This window comes from Triturus cristatus, chromosome 8, assembly GCF_964204655.1.
Source record: "Triturus cristatus chromosome 8, aTriCri1.1, whole genome shotgun sequence".
NCBI lineage: Eukaryota > Metazoa > Chordata > Amphibia > Caudata > Salamandridae > Triturus > Triturus cristatus.
Genome location: NC_140591.1, coordinates 987000200 through 987025472, shown reverse-complemented (window position 1 = coordinate 987025472; position 25273 = coordinate 987000200). Strand labels below are relative to the sequence as shown.

Genomic DNA, 25273 nt, shown 5'->3' with positions numbered 1-25273 from the left:
CACCCGAGGCTATTGCATTGCATAAGCAATTTATGTATGGGCCCCAGACACTGCTGTCATATCTCAGCAGGTCTCCCAGTATTTTGTCGGGCCGAGTGTTTTCCCTGGCCTGACTGCATCAACTGCTGACAGTGTTTCATCCAAATTAAAATGTAGATAAATAACATTTGAATTAACTACAAAGTCTGCAATAGTAAATATCTGTTCAGTTTCAGCTGCCGCGTGAAGGCAGGAAAAATGGTCGACCCAAGTATTGGCGTCAAGAAAAAGGTCCTTAGTATCCCTACCTATCTTATTTCCTTTTGTCATTAGTCGCCAAAAGCCTGCCTGGTCTTTGAACTTAGATGCACTAATTAAATCTGTCCAAATGTTATCATCCCAAGTTTTTTTTGCATAAGCAAGAATTCTCTTATATTTATTTATTTTCTCCCTTATGGCCATTATGTTGTTATTTTTAACTGTCAGTATAAGTTCAGCTTTTGCTTCACGACACTCCTTGTTACACCAGGTGTTAGCTCCTACACTTGAATCATTTCTACTTCCGCTGCACTCTTTGGGTATTTTACTCACAATCGGTGCTAGAGCATCTAAGGAGGGCATAATGTATGGCCAATATTGGAAACTCTACTGCTGGTAAGTCTATGTGGGGAGAGATAATATCTACAAAAGTATTATAGATCTGCGTCATGGACTGGTCATTTCCCAAAATGTGAGGCCACTTTAGGGCTCGACTATTATTACTCACTAAGATGTCATCCGTGGAGGTATTATTATCTCGACTACTCAGGGTGGTGGCAGAAAAAAGGTGAGTTACTAGTGTCAAGTGTGGGGGTCGGGGATCACTCTCGGTTCTGGTGTCTATTATTAGGCCATGTACATTTGGCCAGAACTCAATGGATACCATTGTGTAATCTATGTTACTCTGGCAATTACCTCTACAAAATGTAAAAGTATTTGGTCTATCCGAGGGTAAGCAGCCATTACAAGCTCCAAGTCCCTGCCCTGATGTCAATTTCATGATTTGTGCAACCGCTATGGTACAAGTTACTATAGGGCTGCTTTCTAGAGCAGGGATATTATTTGCTATATCTTCATCTTCAAAGAGGTTGTCAAAGCCCACCACAGGTTCAAATTTACAATTTAAGTCACCCCCTACAATTACTATTGCCATCGGCTCGATTGAATTTAAAAAGGAGTCAAGTTGCTCTATTACTAAGGATTCTTTCATTGCTGGACCTGGTCTATTATAGATATTTATTAAATATATTTATTTTTTGTCCCGTGTGATAATTTTCACACCGACCATATCATGGGATGATATGAACTACTGAGTTGTGTTGATTTCATGAGTAATTCTTACCCAAATGACAAGGCCTCCTGATGGCCTGCCTCTTGCCGATGGAATAGCGTTGACACTGAATGTCTTGTACCCAACCCTGTGATGAGTTTCTAGTGCCCAGGTCTCTTGCAGGAGGCAAATATCACTTTGTTCTATGTATTCAAGCCATTCAGTGTCTCTAAGATTCCTGTTAAGTCCCGCAATATTCCGCGAGGTAAGTCGTAATTCCGAATTCTTGTTTACTTCTATATATAGATGCAAGCTATTGTTCTTTTTAAGATTAGTTATATTTGACGTAGGGGATTTAATCGTCAAATCAAATGAGGGCTCTAAAATAATAAGTGGGAGAACATCTAAGTCTTCTGCCCCCTGTTGTCCATTAGACTCTGGTGTCTCACGAGCCTTTAGAGTGCCCTGGATCTCATGTAGGTCCTGTGTATTTGAAGAACGTATTTGATCCATACTGCAATTTACCTGTATAACAACAGGAGGATATGGTTCGTGTTCTAAAGGAGTTGGTTGTCAGTCTAAAGCATCTAGGAAAGATAGTGCCTGAAACCTATGTGGAAATAAAAATGAGGCACCATCATGGGCAGTGTTCTTAGGTGGTGGTTTATAAAAATAGCCTAGAGGGAGAGCGCAAATACAAGTGCTTTGAGAAAATATCTCAATGCGCGCGCAGTTGTATTTTCCTTGTGCTAGCTGTTGCTCTAAGGTCTTTGCTGTGTTTTTTTAAAGTTCGAAAAAGAAATTGTTTCTACCTGTACTGTGCACTTTGTTCTGTTGCTCTGCACTTGGCTACTCGCCCACGCACCCCCGCATCTTCTTTGCCTCAGCCCCTACCCCGGTCCACCACGGGCTTGCCCGATTGATGTGGAGGGTAGAGTAGGCTGCCAGACTTTCACTTCCGGTTTTACCGAGGGGAGGAGTCACGGGTTAGCGCTCTAGCACTTTCAGCCTTGCTGATACTTAAGGGCCATGTCATTCCCTACGCGCAGCGGATGCTCACAGTTGTATTTTCCTCGCGCTAGCTGTTGCTACCTGCTCTAAGGTCTTTAATGTGTTTTTTAAAAGTTTGAAAAAGAAATAGTTTTTACCTGTACTGTGCACTTTGTTCTGTTGCTCTGGCGCGCCTAAGGCAAGCCCGTCTGCGCCCGTCCATGCCTGTCCCGCGGCCAGCACCAGCCATGCTGCCGGTTGCCCCCTCAAGACACGTATATGTTGGTCCAGGTCCCAATTATTGGAAATTAGAAATAAAGGGGGCAACGCTCCGTCGCTATGTAAATTCTCAAGGTCTTTCAATGACCATTTTAACTGTGGCACATGTCCATTTTCTTTTAAGCCAGGTCCTGTTGCACCATCCAGATCATTTTCCCCCTCTACCGGACCTGTTGTTGAGCCCTCTGGCCCCTCCTCCTATATCAAGGCGTGTAGATCGCTACCCCGTCACTCGGGAGATATCTGGCTATCCCTTACAACTCATTCCTGGGACATAATGTTTCTAACGGAAACGTGGGTAAAAGACTCCTCTAATCCTGACCTCAATCTTGCCATTCCCCCTGACTATTGTTTTGTGGGGATTAATCGTACGGACACCAAGGCAGGTGGGGGATTGCTGTGATCTTACGCTCAGGCTGGAAGATCGTCTCTAGGAAACTTTCTAACACTGGCCCTCTAGAAGCCATGTATTTTAGCATCTCGGAAGCCGCAAATTCTATCCTGGCAGGTATTCTTGTATACAGACCTCCAGGTTCTTCCCCCAATCTCTCACTGATCTGTACACCACAGCTGCTGACCTATCGCTTAAGCACTCTCATTTCACTATTGTAGGAGATTTTAACTTACATGTGGACGATACCTCCTGCACCAAAGCGGGGCTGCTCCTGGACACCATGGAGGGCCTCAATCTCACCCAGCGGGTGAGTGGCCCCACACATCTGGCAGGCCATATGCTGGCCTTATTGTTCACCAATCATTCAAATCTGACCACAACTTCTCCCTTGCCTCTCACCTGGTCAGACCACTAGCTAATCCCTTTTAGTCTGGCCACTATTCTTTGCCCCAACATTCCAATTAAGGCCAAAGACTATGGTAGGAAATGGTTCAAAATCACCTGTGCCTCGCGAGCCCCCGCACTTTCTAGTACCTCCTGGCAGTCATTAGGGGATCTAGACACTGATGTCTCAAAGTTTAATGCCAGGTTATTCTCAGCCATTGAGGCTATTGCCCCTATGCGACCGATAGTTTCCTCTAGGTTAAAACCTTCAGCACCCAGGTTCTCCCCCGCCTTGCATGCTGAGAAGAGCCACTGTAAAAAGCTTGAGCGGAGCTGGAGACAATCCTATGATCCGGACATTAAAGCCACCTATAGAGCCGCCATTAAAAGTTCCACAAACTGAAACGTAGTGCAATGAGAGAGTACTTTATCGAGAAAATCAGCTCTGCTGATAACTCCTCCAAAACTCTGTTCAAAATAGTGAAAGAGTTTTCCAAACCAACAGCATTATCCAGTTCGAACTGCCCTAGCCAAAGCCTCTGTGATGGCTTATCTAAATTTTTTCATGATAAAATCATAGATATTTTCTCTTCATTCAACCAGTCCCTGTAAGTCCCGGTTCTTGACTCCAGGGTACCCATGGAGGAGGCTTTTACATCCTTTAACACTATTGCGATCAATACCTCTCTGAAAAAAATGTTGGCTTGTAAATCAGGTTCCCCTTTGGATCCATGTCCAGCTCAATTATTCAGTTCACTCGCCCCTCTTATAATTTCTCCATTGAATATGATCTGGAACACCTCATTAGAAACTGGTCATTTCCCTACCTCTTGGAAACCAGCCATGCTGATCTCAATTTTGAAAAAACCTGAAGCTGACCCATCGGTGTTCAGTAACTACTGGCCTATCTCCCTTTTACCTAAACCAGCCAAAATACTGGAGAAAGTAGTACAAGAACAACTTTCTAACTTCCTTGAGTACGGACAACTTCTCCACGATTCACAATCCGGATTCAGATCCAGTTACAGCACCGAGTCTGCTCTTCTGGAGGTGACTGAGACTATTCGAGAATGCGTGGACGCTAGCGAGGCGGCTATGCTTGTGCTCCTCGACCTGTCCGCGGCATTCAATACGGTCTCCCATGCAATATTGATAGACAGACTGTATAGTCTTGGGATTCAGGGCACCCCTCTGGCCTGAATTAGATCCTACCTAAGTGGTCGTACTCAACAGGTCCACGTTCAACCTTTTGTTTCAGAGAAAAAACCACCTAGCTGCGGTGTCCCTCAGGGCTCAGCCATGAGCCCACTGTTTTTTAATGTCTATCTTTCACCGCTGGCTATGGTGGCTGAATCATGTGGGGTCAGAGTGATCTCTTACGCTGATGACACTCATCTTGTGTTTTCATTTAGAGATCACTCTGAGGCCAGTTATTCCAGCTTCAGACGCTGCCTGAGCAACATCTCGTCCTGGATGTCACTCATCACCCTCAGGATCAACTCAGATAAAACCGAGGTGTTGTTTTTTAATCCCCCCAAAAAAACCTCTACCCTTACTTTGGTGGCCACCTGAGTTGAACCCTCCCCCTATTCCAGTGAACTCAGCTAGGAATCTTGGTTTCCAATTTGACAACAAATTGTCTTGCAAGGCTCAAATAAACAAAGTCACCTCTGCGTGCTTTAGCAAGCTTCGCATGATTCGTAAAATTCTCCCTTTTCTGCCCATGGATACATGTAGGACTATTATCCACGCCCTTACAACATCACACCTGGACTATGCGAACAGCCTGTATGTTGGAGCACCAGCCTATTTGATCAAACACCTCCTGATTGTACAAAATGCGGCGTCAAGGTTGATATGCAACATCCCATATCGTCACTCAATTTCTCCTCACTTAAAAAAGTTATACTGGCTGCCCGTGACTAGCCGCACACAGTTCAAATCTCTGGTCCTGACATTCAGAGCAATGAAGAGTCAAGGGCCTGCTTATCTCAGAGCAAGACTTGCGCATGCCCAGTCTAACCAATCCCTTAGATAGAATCATCTGTACCTCTTACGTACTCCCAGATTTCGTCGCTCCAGAATGGGGGACAGAGGCTTTGCAGTTATTACTGCCCAATCATGGAACAGCCTACCTTTGTCTCTACGTATGATTGAATCTGAATGCCTGTTCCGACGCAATTTAAAAACCTGGCTGTTTTCCAAACCTTAGCCACGCTGAGAAACTTACTGCTGCCTACCGTCCGTAGCGCCACGACACCCCCGTTGGGGGTAGCTTTATAAGCTCCAAAAATAAAATAAATAAATACATCTCCTCTTGCATGTTTATTGGACTTCGAACCATCTGAGGTTGGCGGAAATTTATTACTACACAATCACCCTCTATATTCTTGGGGGATTCGCCAACCCACCCTACTCTTCGAACCATGAGAATATCTTTCATATTCCGTGGGTTAACATTTTAAAATTTAGTCAACCAATCAACAGTCTTATTCCGTAAGTTCGACCAAAATTAATGCTGCTCACTTTTAAGAGTGGAGACCCCAGCTAAAACTAGCACATAGGGACAGGAAGCGGGTGGCAAGCCCAGAACATCAGAGCTTGGTTTCAAATCAGTGCCTTGTGGGTCGTTTGTTGCAGCCAAACCAATGCGATTTACCGACAAACTCGAGGCTGCATGTGCAGGATGTGTGTCATGCTTCTCCCCTTTTTTCTCATTAGATTCCTGGGACCTACTCCATGTGCTTCTCTCCTTATTGCTAAGTTTTGTCATGGGATTTATCGCAACCCTTTTGGCCATTACAGCTTGGTCATCTATATGGCAGATTGGTTTGTTCGAAGGCCGAGACCCCCCTGCTCTCTTGGTTTTGGATTTTTGATAGCCAACAACTCGCTTCTGCTTCATTCGGTGATCTTTCTCCTTAGGCTCTTCTAATGTTTTTCGGAGCACGTAGTCTGGTTGCTAAGCCCAATCTACTAAGATCATATAATTCTGTAATCGAGCGGGGAGGGGGTGAGTTTGGCAGAATGGGTGTCATTTGTTAATTTTGAACTATTATTGTGGGGTTTAATGGAAGCAGTTGTGGGGAATCACTCAGATTAAGAGAGCGTGCTTGTTTGTACATTGGGAGGTTTGGGGAGTCAAGTGACAGGCGCCTCTCTGCCATTTGTATTTCGTGTGTCAGTAGGGACTCTGCCCTGATCATGAAGGCATCTAAGGTGCCTGCAGCACCTTTACGCTTGCTCATCCTGTCTAGTATGTGACTAACAACAGTTTAAACTTTGGTATTTATAAGTCCCAATCAGATAACAAAGGAGCATAAAACACTGTCTAAAAGTCTTACCGCACGGTTTAAGTGTGTGGCAGCTCTCAGAGGGGTGGCCCAGCGTCCTCCAGTCACTGACAGGCGCTGCAGGAGGTGGGCGTGTCTTTTATTGCGCCTTCAGGCACGGTAGCAGCGTCAGGATGGTAATGGAATTGGTAAAACTGGAGCAGAACCAGCGGCAAACCAGTGTTTGTGTGTCCCGCGATGCAGGAGGTGGGCGTGTCTTTTATCGCGCCTCCAGGCGCGAGAGCAGCGTCAGGATGGCACGAGGCTGCTAGGAGTTTTAGTTTCAGCCGTTCCCCTCACAGCGCGTAGGTGAGACTGTTGGCTGTTCCCCTCATGGCAATCAGTTGCAGAGTAAAGCCGTTCCCCTCACGGCAATGAAATTGGTAAAACTGGAGAAGAACCAGCAGCAAACCAGCATTTGTGCGTACATAATTTATCATCCCTGCTGCATAATTTGGCCTTCTCCTGCCACATAATTACAGTGGCCCTGTTTATATTGCTATGAGGTCCTAGCCTGTGGCAAAAAGCACTATGCATGTGTAAGTCATTATTTTAAAATAGTATTTCAAATAGTCTAAGCGAGGCTGCTGCCAAATGATGCAGTGTTTGAGATAAAACAAATTCTTACAAAATATAGTATTTAGTAATAAGTAATCAGACGGTATCCAATGCAGACATTTATATGTCTCCATTATTTCAGAACTCATCTGATAAAACCCCTATATTACACCTCAAACAGAAAAATATTTTTGCCCCCATGAAGCTTTAAGCATAGCCACTGGAATTATTCAGCTGGAGAGGTTGTGGTTAGCATTATTTCATTATTTTGACCTTTTGAGTCATGGTAACACTATCAGGGTAAATATTTCACCTCAATTCTACCAGTTTAACACCCAAATTCAGCAATAAGCAGCTACAAGAGTACCAGTCAATCTTTAGAAAGGGCTTTCCACTGCTCCAGAACACGTTGCCACGTTTAAGTACCTTCTGTTCCATTTGAGCTAGAATCAAGTTTTTTTGCTAAAATCTGCAGATTATGCAGCAGATGATGGATTATGTAGCAAATGCGGTAAACTCATAATTATGTGGCAAACGCTGCTGCTGCAGAAACTCATAATTCCAGTGGCCCTGGCTTTAAGTGACTCAATCAATTAAGGCTGGTACGGATGGTTTCTTTTCTAACTTTCAACACTACCACCACATCCTTTGCTTTCAAGCAGAGGCACCTCAAAGTCAGCGTTAACCATGCAGGGGCAGTTTTTGTTCGTGGTAGCTGAGTCCATGGGGTGGCAGGTAGAAGGCCAGCAGGGTTTTATTCAGATGCAGACCCCTAATCCTCTTGACCCGTAGGGCCTCAGAGCAATGGTCCAGGAGAAATAGGAAAGAAGCGAAATTCATGGATATTATCAAAGAAATGGCCCAGAATAGAGAGCACTCAGATTTATGTTAACAAATGGCCAGGGACAGCTTCTTCACAGAGGTATCCCAAAGAAGGGGACAACATAAGTGGCTTTTTTCCCCTTTTTTTAAAGGGACATTCATTAGTGCAGCAGCTACTGCTGCCAGGTGTGTAAGTGACCACTGGTTGCCATTAATGAAGCAGATGCAGCAGGACTGGGGCCCAGGGGTTTGAGGGCCCGCCCACTGCATCACAATTATGACTGTCAACCTTTAAAACAGGGGTATAGGAACTTATTTTCCTTTTCTAGCATAACGACCGAGGGCACCCTTGCAGAAAAAAAGGGATACGTGTGGTAGCTTTCTTTTCCAGAATGGGACAGAGTGCCAGTTTCAAGATTGGAGTGATGGTAAGGCATGGTGGGGAAGAGGAGAAAGATGCAGAGGAGATAACCTGCTACTCAGGACTTCAGTTATCATTAGTGAAGTAGCTGTAGTTGCATTGAGGTCCAAGAGTGTGAGAGGCTCACAACACTCCAATTATGAGGAGCAATATTTTTGGGGCAGTAGGTTTTTGTCTGATGCATTTGCTGTTTTATAAGTCTCAAATTTAGTGTGGTTTATGCAATATAGAAAAAGTACTCCTGAAATCATCTCATAAGCTCCGCACGCAGCCATGTCCTTTGCGCTCTCCCAATCCTTGCCATAAAGTTTTGGAGGGGGAGCCCGACCTCAATACCTTTTGATTAAGGGAGGCTCAGAGCACAAAAGTTAGAAGACCCCTGCTCTACATCCTGCATCTAAATGTTCTCCAAGGGCTTGTTTGGGCTTGCCTCCTGGAAAGGTGTGGTGCAGCAGCCAGGGCAGCTAACTTCGGAGCACGGGGCTCATGGTTCGGTCTCTGGCTCCGGTGGCAGATCAGCTCAGCACCATGTGACTCTGGGCAATAGCTCACTTAAGTTCCACAATGGCCCCCAGTGCCTTAAGACCCGAAAGGGTGAGTAGTTTGTGCTTTAAAAATACAGGATTCCTGTTGTTGCAGTCTCAGGGACAGCAAAGACTTCACCTGCATCTTGCTACTGGTACCTGGGCTCCTCTGCTGTGATTCCTGGTCTGCCAAGTGGTGCCAAATCCAGTCCTGGGTCCTTGGAAGTGAGTGTGTGTGCTGTAAAACAAGTAATCAATGCATCGACTACAAAACGTTATTTCAGAACCAGTGCATCTCGTCGAAATCGATGCATCATCTCTGCCTGCACCGAAGCCCTGGATCCCACTCGCAGAGTGCACAACGCAACAACCTTGACTTACAAACCTGCCTCCACTTTGCCGCAATGCCTCAGAAGACCCACTGCTGTATGAGTCTCGGACACTGCACTACCAAGTTCTGTGGTGGACCGCCCTGGCTCTGATGCATTCTCGGCCCTACGTAGCTTCCATCCAATACATTTCCTTCAGCCCAGTGGTTTGATATTGAAGATGCAGAGCCAACACACCACACTCTTGACATCAACGCAGCATCGATGCTGCACCGTCTTCAGGAACTGAGGCCTCACACCAGCAACGGACGCATCACGTCCATTGCATACGGCATCATCCCCAAGCACCAATGCCTCAACGAATTTTGCACCACCTTCATGAACCGACGCATCACCTGTATCAGTGATGCATCATCTCCTCTGGAGACCGCATCATCTACGATTCCCAAAATACTGTCAGTGAGTCATAAGGTAGCTCAACATGTTAATGTGTTTGCTTTAGAAATCCTTTCATAAACTGCAGAACACAAGGTGCAATCCTTTTAAAATGGCTCACTGTATTTTACAGCTGATGTAGAGATGACGTCAAGGCAAAGGTTAGAATCTTTGTATGTATTCATTGACTCTTTTGGGGGGTTTTCAAGTTCACAAAATGGATACCACTGAGTGGGGTAGTAATAAACACCTTTTATAAAGTACCTGAAAACAAATCACTTTATATAATGTGCTATGTAAACAATTATTGTAAGAGTAATTACAGATATAAACCTACACATCTTACATAGTTGCAGAGCTTGAGAAATTAAAGCACTTTCATATGTCAATTTATCTCTTAACTTGTGAAATAACGTAGAGTACATCTTTGCTTTCCCTACTGGACCCATGAGTCTGATGACAAGGCATGGCTGTTTTTCACTCTACCAATCCTAGAATTACACAATATAACTTGCCTGACATGTTTCACTTTTCAGCAGCTGAAAGTTAAGACTCAGAAGCCATCTCCTCAATCCTCGCTTTTCTCTGTCACATTTCCAGTGGAAAAGAGGCGATTGTTAGTTTGTTATTTTTTGTTTGTTGAGCTATCATATCAGAATAACAAAACACATATATGTCACATAACAAAGTAGCTCCCACTTGAGAAATGCCGGTACAGAGAAACATAATGGCGTCTAAGTGTTAATTTTACAGCTGTTAGGTTGGAAAACGTGGCAAGAGTCGATTAAATGGTTTGGGGGTTTTGACAATGTATGCCATTCAATGTCCGAAACTCGTGTTGAGAGGAGCCTCCCATGTATGAAGAGAAAGTCAAAAGTGATCTCACAGTGTCTGCTAAAATTACTTAGAGAAAAAAGAAGCTACAAATGCCACTAAACACAATGCAGAATCAAGCAGATGCCCGCTTATTTTTAGTTTTTTAGTTTTTTTTAACTCTTAAATATCCCTAGAAGAGTTCATTTACAAACACATAGTGAATATGTATTGGAAATCATTGGTGATATCAGCGAATCTGAGGGCTGTTGTTGATCCACTGAGCAAGAGCAACTGGATCTGGTTTATACTGAGGCATAACGGGATCAGTAAAGAAGCTATTGTAGCGGCCATAATTGTCTGTTAGTACAACACTTTTTAGTTTTTGCCAGAAAAAGCCTTCTGCATTCGGATTTTTAGGCCACTCAAGAATGGAGCTTTTACAAAGGCGCTTCCTCAGGCGCATGTACTGGGAATGCTGCAGTACGGGCTGCAGGAGAATGAGGACAACCACATCCAGGCTCTCGTCCATCAGTCTCTGCAGAGCGATGTAGAATGCAGTTTTGAAGGTACCACTTTTCACATACCGCTCCGTAAGAACAAATATTGTCTTCCTACTTCGATGGATGCTCTGCACAAGATTGTCAATGACGGCTTTGCCTGGCTCCCAGTCTCTTTCTTCCAAACAAAGAAGAACCTGCTTCTCTCCCTGCCCCTCCAAGTGAACAGATAGCTCCTTCAAAACCCAATCAGACGCTGCAGAGTCTTTCGTGTCATACGATATATATGCATCATAAATACATTTTGCCATAGAAACAGAATGATAGCCTTTTAATTTTGCCAAACAGAAAAAGTAAATATACCACACATCCCAATAGAATAGATGTTTGAGTACTGATACTATTGTGGTATTTAAGACGATAAGGAAGGACAACAAAAATAATAGCAGTCCAATGTGATCCAAATTACAGGTCTGCAAATTAAACCTCACTACATTGTCACCATTCTTGTCAGAAGGGGTTAAGCAAGTTACATCAGTTGCTAGTCGTGGTATACTAAGGTTATTTGACTGAATCCACCTCAAAAAATCACTAGTTTCACAGGTGCAGTGAAATGGATTTCCCCTTAGCGCCAGAATCTTTAAGCTACTTTGATCTAAAAATGCTGTTTGGTTGATGATCTGCAGTTGATTCTTACTCAGGTCGAGTTGTGTAAGGCGGAGGGCATGATCCAGAAACCCATTTTCAATATGTGCAATGCTGTTATGATTCAAGAGCAGGGTCTTCAAAGACCACTTGACATTATTGGCATCAGCACTCAAGAATTGTAGTCTGTTTGCACTCAAATCCAGCTTTTCTAGGAAATGAAAGTCCTTCAGTCCTGTCCAGAAAAAGTAACCCAGCTCATTATTGTTCAAATACAACTCTTTGAGGGTCAAGGGCAGAGAGCTGAAAGCATCATTAGGAATTCCTTTCAACTTGTTGTATGAAAGATCAAGATATGTAAGATTGCTCAGAGATTTGAAACACTGCAGGTATCTTGTATCTCCCACTCTCCACATTTTATCAAGTCGGTTCCCTTTGAAAACAAGTTCACTCAAGGAGCTGCTGTTGATCTGTGAGTGTGTGAGAGTAAAAATCTGATTCCAGCTCAAATTGAATACCTTAAGATTTGGAAGGTATTCCAGGAATCCCAACTCGTGAATGATTCCTTCGACAACAAAGTAGTGTGAGTTATAACTAAGGTCTAGTACTTCCAGCTTATGCAATTCTGTGAATGCAAAAGTAGTGTCCAAATCCAGCTTATTATAGGAAAGATCCAAATAAGTTAGATTAGCCAAGTAGATGAATTCAGTACCATTTAAATATTGCCCAATACCATTGCTTGAAAGGTTTAAACAAGCAATGTCCCCAAAGCTTTTAAATTGTTCTGGATCGATATAGAAAATACTATTTAAGCTTAAGTCTAAGGTTTTACCATAGCTACTGCACTTCGCCTTAGTTAAGGGTTGGTAATTATTGTGGATACCATTGCCAGTGATTATGGTAGAATCCCACATGCCGGTATTTCCCAGAGTCTTCGAATTTTTTAACAGAGAGCGTTTTTTGATCCTATGGTCCCGGTTTCCATTTCTGTGAGTATTGTGGAGTAAGTCTTTGGACAGAGGAGAAATTCTATTCTCTGACAAGCAAATGACGGTCAAATTGGAAAACTGCTCCAATACTTGGAGGTCAATTTTTTGGATGAAATTGATTGCAAGGTTAAGAATATTTAAGTTGGGAAGGTTTTTAAGGGGAGTTAGGCTGTCGTTTGACACCTTTTCAAACACATATCCTTTTATGTGCAATTCCTGAAGAGAAGATAGTTGGGAAAAATTGTTTGAGAAATTCAGATATTTAGGATATGCCATTCTGTTATAATTAAAAGACAGATCAAGTACCTGTAAATTTGGCAGTTTCAATAAAAATTGTCCCGTAGCAATTTCCTGCACCAAATAGTTGAGTTCCAGGTTCAACCTCTTTAATTGTGTTGTGCCTTCAAACCAGGCAGCAGGTATTTGCCTAAGTGAAGTGCTGCCAAGGTTCAGTTCTTGTAGATTAGCCAGGTTTTTAAATGCCAGGGGGTGGATTTCAAGAGCAGCACCGTTTGGGCACTCTTGGCATGGGTAGGGAGCATTGAAACACCTTGGGCAGTTCCCACTTAAATGAAGAATTTCCAAATTAGAGAGGTTCTTAAAAGCATTTTGAGTGACATTTTTGATCTGATTATTGCTGAGATAAAGTTCCCTCAATGAAGCTGGCAGGCCGAGGGGCACATGGGTGAGGTTGTTAAAAGAAAGTGTAAGTATTTTTAAATTTCGGAACTCTTCAAAAGCATCTTCTGGAACTGAAATAGGTTTGCCACATGCGTTGCCATAGTAACAATTGTGACCCAAACGAAGGGCAGTCAGATCTATGAGTTCAGAAAGGCTTTTTTTGCTGATAGAATGTATGTGGTTGAATTGCAAACTAAGTGTGCGCAAAGATGAAGGCATTCCCACTGGAATTTCGCAAAGGCCAAATCCATCCACAAACAGATCGCTAAGCCTGTTTAAATTGGCGAACGCTCCCTCGGAAATATTCACCCCTCTCTCACAGAAATCACTGGCACTTTCGTTGTAGTAATAATGGTTCCAGTTCAGAATAAGTTTAGTGAGTTTGTTCCACCCTCGAAAAGATTCGGCATCAATGGACTCTATCTTATTGTCTGACAGATTTAACTCTCCAGAACTTTCGTTGAATTCCACGGATTTCGGCACTTTCTGTAGTCTGCGGCTTCTGCAGTCAAAGCGAATGAAGGAACCTTTTCTTGCCACGTCACAAGGCAGCGTCTTCCAATTATTTTCCACAGCAAGTGATTCAACAGCGCCGTAGATGAGCAGCACCGAAATTAACTTGTGAGCCGAAATCATTGTGTTGTCTGAAAATAGAAAAAAATGCATTAGTGGTATTTAAAAATGACGGCATGTGCACCTTTTTCGTGCCGGAAAGAGATAACTTTCAAGGTTGACGACTGTTATACGAGCGGCCATTTTGGTTTTGCCTGCTAATACTCTCAAATGAATGCAAAGTTATTACAGAGGAGGGTATATGTTTACAATTTGCACGTATACATTTCTAAGCAACCTCTAGATTTCCCTCCTTTGCCTTTTTAATGAGCGTTTGGGAGGGAGGGGTGGAGGGGGGAAGCAGGCCACTGACAAGATTATTGTGTGTAAAAGGCCGCTTTATTGGAAACAGGTGCACATTACAAATTAAAATCCTTGGCCGAAACGCCTTCCAAAACTAGGCCTCACTAAATATAACATGCCTAGCCCCGCCCACCGCCCCCTCCCCTAAATACCTTCGAGCCCGCCCCCGCCCGTACATTACAACATTACAACAATATAAAAACATTATAAAACATTATAAAACATTACACTCCTGTATAACCCCCCAACAATCTCTAAATCCAAACCTTCTGTTAACCAAAACTCCCCTGCCTGCCCCTTTTCAGCTATCGGCCCCCAAACTGTGTAACCGAACTAAACTTACCAAACTAACCTTTCCCTGTCGATAACCCCAACTCAACCACAATAACTCCACCAACTTCCGGTAAAACTGACCAGAATTCACCATAACCCCCGCACAGCACCTGCTCCAAGCGACAAAGTACAAACATAGCAAAGAACCCCTTGCACACCTGTCCCCACAAAACGCCTGAAAAAATACGCAAAAGGGAAAAAACTGGAAAAAACTTACCCTGCAAAAAACCCAGCCCCGAAACGAAAAAAGTGGGGGGCAAAAACCCAAAAACGTGTTTTTTGAGGGGGGGTAAGGGTGGGAACAAAAAACACGACACTATCCTAGCTCCCGGCCACCAGGTCACCAAACCTAAAATGGTGGCCGGGGGCGGGCGCCTAAGGTATTTATACCTGCGCAACATTCCGTTAGTTTTGGGCTCTAATTGGGCTGCATTTGGGCTACCTTTCCCCTACCAGCAAGCCCAAATTCAAAACGGCCGCGCAGGGCCAGCAAACCCCTCCCTCCACACGCCCCCTCCCAAACTGCCCGGGGGTGGGGACTCCCTGCGGTCGCCTTCCCCCCCCAAGCCCCCCTTGGGAGGGAGGAGTGGAGGGGGGAAGCAGGCCACTGACAAGATTATTGTGTGTAAAAGGCTGCTTTATTGGAAACAGGTGCACATTACAAATTAAAATCCTTGGCCGAAACGCCTTCCAAAACTAGGCCTCACTAAATATAACATGCCTAGCCCCGCCCACCGCCCCCTCCCCTAAATACCTTCGAGCCCGCCCCCGCCCGTACATTACAACATTACAACAATATAAAAACATTATAAAACATTATAAAACATTACACTCCTGTATAACCCCCCAACAATCTCTAAATCCAAACCTTCTGTTAACCAAAACTCCCCTGCCTGCCCCTTTTCAGCTATCGGCCCCCAAACTGTGTAACTGAACTAAACTTACCAAACTAACCTTTCCCTGTCGATAACCCCAACTCAACCACAATAACTCCACCAACTTCCGGTAAAACTGACCAGAATTCACCATAACCCCCGCCACCCAGAAAGAGGGGGGCGGTGCAACTACCCTCCCCTCTTTCTGCCCCCCAACAAACAAGGCTTTAAACACCACGAGCCTGATTCTGCCCACTCAAGCACCGGGACAAGACCTCCCTGAGCTCCAACAAGTAAAGATCCATGCCCAACCTCGACAAATGGACCCTATCTCCCCGAAAAAACTCTACCGACTCAAAGCGGATATCTTTGTGGGTGACTCTCCCGAAGCCCAAATCTCGACAAAACCTGGAGATCTCCAAATTCACTTTCCTCCGAGACCTATCAACCGCCCTGGGCTTCAAAGCCCCTCTCCACACCCTCCGCGGGACCAATTCTGTCCAGAGAACATGGCAACCCGACCAATGCTCTTTCAACAACTCCAAGTCTCTTTTCATGGCTCGCAACAATACCACCCCTTTCACACTACAAAGATCATTCTCCCCCAAGTGAATTAAGAGAATATCCGGGCATTGACCCTTCACCATGGCTTTATTCAGACAGGGGATCAGCTCCCTCCAAAGCATCCCCCCCTTTCCCTTCCATACCAATCGAAAAAGGCTGCTATTGAAACCCAAACTCTCCCCAAAATAACTTTTGCACGCCTGAACGTGCGCCCACTTGACGAAGGAATGCCCCACAATCCACACCGTCAACTCCCTTGTGTGTGGCCCGGCCACCGAACCTGAAATGAAAAACAAATATGAGACTCACACCAAAGCAGTAGACGCAGGCGCCGAAGGAGGATCCTCCCTTACATATTTGTGAAAACAGGAAGAGGACCAACGCCCTAAGCGCATTATCTCGCCCTGCGACCAACCCCGGTTATGCGCCTCAGTCGCTGCCCCAATCCTGAAAGAATGTGTCCCAAACTGAGCGCCATCCAACCCCAACTGCTGCAACCCTTTACGCAGGACCATACGCAGCTGATAGTCAGAGACGCGCACCCCGTCTATGTGTTGAAAAACTAACTGGCCCCCATCCCCCCCTGAGAGCGCCTTCCACTGCCTGGCCAAGCGCAGCGGACATGTGCAACTAGGGGATCCTGCTTCCAACCAAACCCCTTTTCCAACCCCCTTCTGATCTGTTTTGGAACTGGCCAACCAAACATGTACACCAGTGTCCGTTAGGAAAACATCTTGCCAACAAATACCCCGCTTCACCTTGGTCCCCAGGAGCTCCGAAACCCTGAAAGCTCCAAAAAACATGAAAACCATAAGGATAGAAAACAATGCAACTTCAAAATCATCAGTGCAAACTGCAGGCAACACAGCCAGCAAACGAGCCAGCGTCTGCCAGGAAATCGGCAAACGGGACACCCCAGTACCGCCCCGTTCTCTCGCCCACCCCTCAAGCATCCTGCGACCTATTTCCCCAGCAGACGGGGCATAACCCCAAAAAAGCTTACCCATGAAAGCAACCCCAGCCAGCTTCCCCGCTATAGTGACCCGTGACAGACCCTTCTCAATGAGGTCAAGGATAAAATGAGCCACATCCTCCGAACTGCGCCCCGGCTCTTCCCTCCTACTAGCACCTGATGCCAAAAATTCCTTCCATGCCAATGTGTACGCCGTACGCGTGGAAACCGACAAAGAACCTACCACCAGTTGAAACACCCTGCGTTGACGACCGACCAGAGGTGCTCCGGCATCGGGGTCGGTGTCCTGTCCGCCTCTTTGGCCAGCCCATGGAATCTCCCCCACTGTGAACGAGACAAAGCATCCGCAATGTCATTGTCCACGCCCGGTACGTGCAAAGCCCTGAATGAAATGTCATAGCGCAAACAGCCCAGCACAAACACCCTCAGCAATTTCAGAATCTGCTCATCCCTGGCCGATTGTCTATTGACTATTTGCACCACCGCCATGTTGTCCACACGGAAAAGCACCCTCTTGTGTTCCAGCTCTTTGCCCCAAATGGTCAAAGCCACCAAAAGTGGGAAAAGTTCCAAAAAGGCAATGCTCCGCCCACCATTCTTCCACTCCTGAGGCCACTGCTCTGCACACCAATGCCCCTGCCAGTAAATGCCAAAACCCTCACTGCCCGCTGCATCTGAAAACAGCTGCACATCCCACTGTACATCCTCGTCCCTGGCCAAAGGCACCCCGTTAAATGAGTGCAAGAAAAAGGACCACATCCGCAGATCCTCCTTCACCCCTGCCGACAGGCGCACATGATGATGAGGCAAGTGCCGGCCTGCTAAAGCCCGGCCCAGGCGCCGACAGAAAGTCCGCCCCGCCTGAACCACCCTACAAGCAAAGTTCAGATGGCCTAGCAACACCTGTATTTCCTTCACCGTCACCTTCGATCGAGCCAACATCTCGTCCAGCAAAACCAACATTTTAGATTTCTTATCCGCGGGCAACCGAGCCTGCATCGCAACTGAGTCAAGTTCAATGCCCAGGAATGAAATGATCGTATCCGGCCCCATTGTTTTCTCCGGAGCTAAAGGCACCCCCAACTCCTCCATAAGCTCCTGAAACGACTCCAGCGCACGCCGGCACTCCGAAGAGCCCGGAGAGCCCACAAAAAAGAAATCATCCAAATAATGTGTGACCCAGCTGTGACCAGTGCGGTGCGTGAAAAACCACTGCAAAAAAGTGCTGAAGAGCTCAAAAAGAGCACATGACACCGAGCAACCCCTGGGTAGCGCCTTATCCACATACCATTCACCCTCAAATTGTATGCCCAACAAAGGCCAGTCATCCGGATGAACCGGGAGCAGCCGGAAAGCCGACTTAATATCGCACTTTGCCATCCCTGCAGCTGCGCCCGCGGCCACAACCAGTGACATAGCGACGTCAACTGAGGAGTATGACACCGAAGCAGCGTCTTCATCGATAAAATCATTGACTGACGACCCTTCAGGCCATGACAAATGCTGAATCAGCCGAAACTGCCCCTCCTCCTTCTTGGGCACCACACCAATAGGGGAAATGATCAAATTAGGAACTGGCCATTCTCCAAACGGGCCTGCCATCCTCCCCTCATGCACTTCCTTACGCAATTTTTCCCTCACCACCAGCTTGTGCTCTGCTGCGGATTTCAAATTATCCGCCCACCTTCTCTGCCGGGGCCCGTGGTACCCCAAATGAAAACCCCACCTGAAACCATCCAAAAGAGTTCGCTTTGCCACCAAGTCCTCGTAGCCATCCAGGGCAGCCTGTAGCCGAGCCAATTTAATTGGTGTAGGAGCCCTTTGGCCCAGGACCTTGTGCGCCCCTACCCCCTCGCCCACCCTGTGACTGCTGCGCGCTGCCAGGCAACCCTGCACCTGCTTGCTGCCCTCCTGATGGCCTAACTCCCCAGCAGTTGACGAGGGGGTGCCGCTTGCCGCACTTAGAACACTCGTGTTTGTATTTACAATACTCTCGCGTGCACAGGCCCTTGTTGAAATCCCAACAAGCCCCGACCCCAGACTGTGATGCGGCTGAGCCTCCCACCCCACCCCGGGTGGGCTTTCCCTGAAAGGGCCGGTAAACTAACGGCAGACCACTAGCCGTAAAAATCGTCTTACCCCCTGGCGCGGCCCCCATGGTATGTTGCCACAGGTCATTATCCAACTCGCCCCATTTAGCTTCATCATCCCAAGCCATACGGGCTCGAAATTCCTCGTCATACTGGGCCCAAGCATAACCCGTACCAGTGATTTGAGCCTTCCGAATAACGTCCATATACTTAAATATGGCTACGCAGCGCTCGGGAAACTTTTCGCAGTAAACACTAGCATAAATTAAGAACGCCGCCGTCCAGTTCTCGATCGTCAGCGGCACCTTAGGGCGCTTGGCCAACTCGTACTCCTCCTCTTTAGAACCCTCCTTAGACCTCACCTCCCTGTGTAACAGTTTCAGAATCTCAACATATTCACCTTTCCAAATACGCTCTTTTGTCGCCAGCATTAAATGCGCCCCCAGGGGCTTAGTCACCCCCATATAAGGGAGCTTCTTGATCTTTAGTTCCTTGCTCTGCGGCTTTTCCTTACCATCGCCTGCCTCCGCCTTAGACCCACTCTCCACCTTGGCCCCCGACAATGCTCCCTCCGTCCCCGTGCCAACTCCCGTGTCCTTCACATACTTGCCTCTATATAATCTCCCCTCCGACAGACCCCCACCCCCGTCCTCCCCAGACCCCACAGACACCATAATAGGTTTGGCCTGTGTTTTTACGCTCTCACCTGGCTCTAAAGAGGGTGTGCGGACCGACTCCGACCGCCTCATTCCCCGTGCAGAAGAATCCCTTGGAGGATGCGCCCTCGCTGACGGGCCGTGCTCTCCTGTAGGTTTCGCCACCAAGGACTGTGCGATGGGTGCCACACCCGGAACCTGCAACAGACTATGAGAAACATGAGAAATTCCCCCCCCCTCGGAGCCCCGAATCTCCCCTTCCTCGGGGCTGTCCTCATCATAATCCAGGAGTATTGGCTCATCCACCAACAACTCCTCTGGAGCAAAATCCACCACACGGGCCTTACCGGACCCTGAATGAGCACTACTGGCCTCCACGGCCTTAAAACCATCCTGCGGGGGAGCCGACTGTACACGCCGGTCCTCCCCTCTACTCCGCCTAACACAACTGTCCATCCTGTCAGAAAAATCCATCCACCTTGACCGGCGTGACGTTGGGGCCAGCGAGGCCGCGCCGGACCTTCGTGAGCTGGCCGCGACGGGATCCCCCGCCGGTACGGAATGTGCCGCGCAAGGCCTCATCCTCCCTTCTCCTCGGCGATAATGGGCCGCACCTCGCCCTACCGAGTCCGCTGCTCTGCTACTTGACCTAACCTGGAAAGAAAAAGTTTGGACTGGTGTGCCAGGAGCAACAAAACCACTAGCTGCCCGCGATCCAATACCCCTCAGAAAACCCGAACTTGCCACACCACTACCTGACGCACTCACTCGTCCCACTCCCGCACTCAGCGGCGCCACCCTCTCCTCCTCATCCTCGCTCCATTCCAACCGAGCATGACCCAACGCCGACGCCACAACCTCGCTATAACCTCTCCCCCCAGACAGCGACCGAACCGACCTAGCACGGGCACGACCGCTCGCCACATACACTGCCCTCGTCCTGTCGCCACCTACCGCTACCTGCCCCAGGGCACCTGACCACCCTGCCGCTCCCTCCCCACCCAGGCCCCTGACACCTTCTGCCCAGGAGGGAAAAATGTCCAGGCCCTCGCTCGCAACACCCCCCCCAATTGCCTCCCCGTCCCCTACAAACCAACCTTCTTCCCTAAACTCCCCTTCCCCAGCCCCCCCCACAAGCTCCTCATCTACGGCATGCCAGCCCACCCCTCCTTGGACCTGAAGCTGCTCTGCACTCCCCCGCTCCAAAAACCCCTGCTCCCCCTGCCTCCTCAATTCCTGTGCCGGGCACCACCCCTCCACCTGCGCCCATTCCCCCTCCCCTAACGAACTCGCCCCCACCGAAAAAAACGCGCCCCCTATGGATGAACCCGGCGAAAACAATAAGGGGCTGACAGGCGCTGCTTCGCCATGCCCCCCGCACCGCTCGTCCGCCACACCCGCCTCTGCATACCCCCCCAGGCCCCTCAACTCTGGCACTGAGCCACGTGACAGCTCCGGTCCCGTTTCTAACCCCCCCGCACTCCCCGCGACAAACGAGCAATCTCCAAATCCAAAACCGGCAGGGCCGGCCGCCAGTGCCGACCCCCGCGCCCAACCCGCTCCTTGCTCTCCAACTGCCGGCCCGCCCACACTCAGCAAAACCTCCTCCTCCCACGCGCTACCTAACACCACCTCCGGCCCTGACGACGAACGACGCTTCGTGCCGCGCCCGCCCCCGCGCTTACCCACCATCGCAGGCGATGACACGGGCCCCGTCGCAGACACCACACCTGCCTCCCCCGGCACCGTTACCCGACCCGACTGGCCATGACGAGCGGGGACCGCCCTTCTCACACGCGGGCGTCCCCTCTCACTCACCGCAACCTGCCTTGAACGCATCGGCGAGGTACACGCCGCAACCGCAGCCGCCACTCCGGCCGAGGCCTGCCGCGGGGGCCGCGACGGCCCCGCGACGTCCCCGATCACCAAGTCCATCCTGCCTGCCTCCGATAACAGCCGAAGAGCCTCCAGCACTCGGTAATCCTGGGACGACATCACGACCAACCTTCACACAATTAAGAAACACCTCAACAAAAAACACGACACTATCCTAGCTCCCGGCCACCAGGTCACCAAACCTAAAATGGTGGCCGGGGGCGGGCGCCTAAGGTATTTATACCTGCGCAACATTCTGTTAGTTTTGGGCTCTAATTGGGCTGCATTTGGGCTACCTTTCCCCTACCAGCAAGCCCAAATTCAAAACGGCCGCGCAGGGCCAGCAAACCCCTCCCTCCACACGCCCCCTCCCAAACTGCCCGGGGGTGGGGACTCCCTGCGGTCGCCTTCCCCCCCCAAGCCCCCCTTGTGAGGCCCCAACTAATTCATATGCAGTTTATTTTGAATGGTCCCATTTTAGCCAAATACATCTTTTTGTTCTATTATCCTCCTAAATCGGAATGTTTGAGTTAGGTCATTGTCTACTTTGATTTGTATCAGAATTACTTTTTAAAAGTACTTTAAAGGTCTCCCTTGTGACAAGTTTTAGCTGTATGGTTAGAGGGTAAGTTACATCCTACTGCTTTCCCTGAAGTGCCCAATGCAGGTCTACATCCTGCTCATAGCGCTCCCTCCTCTACGGCACTCTTGGAAGGATGAAGGCCCACCTCCCTGCGGTGATTGGACTGCACACATCACCCTCACATGTGTGTGGATGTCCACAAACACAACGCTTTGCTCCTGCAATGGAACGACATACCTGCCTTGACAGTAAGAGGAGTGGGCTCAGCACATGCTGAGCTTCCCAGGTTGAATGTAGGCGGGGAGAAAAAAGGCTGCTGGTGATTTTCTCCCCCAGGATGACAATCACTCACCAGCATTAGGGCAGCCTGGTGCCTCTACAAGACAATAATTTGGCACCCTACCTTCGGATACACTGATGTGGAGAATGATGCCACCACATCATTTGGAAGGTTGTGGTTTGCTACACCAGGTCCAATACCGCACCACAGCTGGTGCTTAATTTGAGCCAGTGGTTGCCGGTGGGGTCCGCTGGCACTCTTTTTTAGGGATCAGCACTTATTTTTCCTCATTGGAAATTTCTGAGAGCAAGACAGAAAAATAAAAGGAAAAGAAGGAGAAAGACAGGAAAAAAGTCACAAAAGGAGAAAGCAGGAACCTGTAAGAAAGAGATAAAGGGACAGGAGCATGGGCGTCATTTAGAGGCCACCATGGGTTGCAACTGCGACCCCTGGCTTGCCCTTTGCTACCCCAGGCACTGATTTTGCAAACCCTGGCCTCAGAGGTGGCAAAATCAATGCCTGGAACAGAGAGGCAGCTCTTCCTAATGGAGGAGGCTGGTTGGAGAGCCACTTGCCTGGTTTCTGTTAACTTTTTTATAATAAAATTAGTGAAAAATATTATTCACTATTAGTGTAACAAAAAAAGAACCTTAGCTGAAAAAATGACCCTGTCTGGAAGCTAAGGTAAGTAAAAAATGCTGTTAAATGTATGTTGTATCTCTGCTTGTAGGTGAGAGTGTCTTTCAGTGTGAGAGCATATGTTAATGTGTTAGTATGTGTAAGCATGTGTGTGTGAGTCAAAGTAAAGGTCAAATGGCATTCAATGTCACTTTGTCTACCCCTGGCATGTTGGTGAATTGATGTCCAGGGACAGGAAGTCTTTTGGTAGTCGAATAAAGATGCATGAGGTGTAGTTAACGATATGCAGCCTTGGTATTTGGTGCTCTGAAATTTAAAAGCACCGACCATAGGATTCTTAGAAGACCTTCAGCACAGCATTCTTCCTTCTGCAAACTAAACACTCACACAGCTCTTGTACCATATCTTGTGTAGCTGTTCTGTAATGTGTATTTATCCACGGATCATGCTGGGGTTAGGTGGGCTCTTGGCTGCAGGAGCGCAGCTTTCCCTGGACCCCAGGGTAAAGTCTGCGATCCACAAGTGATTTTCCCCTGGGCAGGCCAGGGGATGGCAGTATAGTGATATGTGGTTTACTGTACTCCTACCTATCACCGGCCACTTTGGGCAGAATACTGAAGAGATCAATTGAGCTTCAGTCACTTCCAAGATGAGGGAAAGCATGGAGCCATTCTTGATGACCTAGGTACTGGCTTCGCCCCAGCTCAAGCAAAGACAGAGCCTCAAGTAGCTATTGCTGTATAACAGGAGGACTGTAATGGTCTAAACAGCTGAAATAACGCTAGCCCACAGCTCGGTATGAAGTCACGTTGTGTTGTTGACAGTCTACAGAGGGGGCATTTTTTGGGATTACATATCCATAGGATAGAGCTTTTCATCTCCTGTACAGATTGGATGATCTGACCTGTTCCAAGTCTGGAGGTCAAATACAAGACTTCTGAAGGGACTCTGGACCTTCTCATGGGACATTCAGAGGGGGCAGACATAGTGCATCTCTTCCCTCCTCTGGCCTGGGTCATTCTTAGGCTGCTTCTCCCATAATAGAGGGTATCTGAGAATATTCAGAACCTTCTTCACTTCAGGAAGACACATCAGTTCACCCCCTTCTCGCTGGGACCCGATTGACTGATCTCTCATCATCCAACTTACAAAACTTTATTTCCACAGACCTGGTGGGGATACAGCTTATCAGCATCTGGTGTTTCAGCCAATTGTAAGAATATTCATTTTCTTTCTACCCCTACGTGGGAGACTCTGGGGGCTGGTTTGAAGAAAGGTATTAAGGATGTTTGCCAAAGGTTGCTCTATTGGAACCCAATGTCAGTTCAGATTCTTGGTCGATCCTATTAGTCAGTCAGTCGAAGTAACGTTATTCGGTCTAAATAAGACCATAAAAGTATATAAAACATAATTGCCCACCCAAATCCAAAAAAGGATAAAACATCAATAAAAACATACAAAATTTAATTCCGAAATACAGAATTAAAACAAGATTAGTCATCAAAATTGATACAGCCTAAAACAATCCCTCCATTAGCAGCCTCATATTCAAACTAAAAAACAGCCCATTTAATCAAAAACACTACCATCCTGGTTGAAACCTACTGTAATCCCAACAAATGGACATATAGCACACCTATTTAACTAAGATCAACATAACAAGAACATTTCTCGCCAATAAAAAAAAGTGCACATGCATAATCAGCTTCTCCCCAAAAAGAATTCGGGAACACTTAAATGAAATCACTCCCCTGAACAAACAGCTTTCTAAATCTCAGAGATGAGACAAGAAATCGAGCTATAGCATATATTCAACGTACGTCCGCAAGTGACTACAGATACATTAAAGCTTCACTAGGACAAAATGTAAAGGTTTCAATAAAGGAAATAAAAACATCCTTAGGGTGATCTCATAAAAGCCACAAAAAACACAAATTGCAAGAGGTCCTAGTGGAAACATAATCGCAGGTACAGGGACTTGACTTTGTGTTCCAGGCATCGGGTTTGGGAAATGCGAACAACGTGTGGAACTGGCTAAACTTAAACCTAGTAAGGTGAAATCGGTGAGGGACATTAATAGTAGTAAGCAAATAGGCCTCAATGGCA

General features: G+C 47.3%; 1 protein-coding gene across 2 annotated transcripts in view; it reads right to left on the bottom strand.

Moving 5' to 3' along the window:
- Nucleotides 1-9988: 9988 nt before the first annotated feature.
- Nucleotides 9989-25273, bottom strand: part of TLR8 (toll like receptor 8) — a 73222-nt gene continuing 57937 nt past the window's right edge. The window contains exons 1-2 of one of the 2 annotated variants that reach the window (XM_085622536.1): nt 17268-17354; nt 9989-14028 (exon numbers count right to left, since the gene is read on the bottom strand). In XM_085622536.1, the coding sequence (XP_085478662.1) occupies nt 10820-14020 (3201 nt within the window). In that variant the 5' untranslated portion in view covers nt 14021-14028; nt 17268-17354 and the 3' untranslated portion in view covers nt 9989-10819. Of the gene's footprint in view, nt 14029-17267; nt 17355-25273 lie in introns of those variants that run through there. The other variant, XM_085622535.1, reaches the window with a different exon arrangement.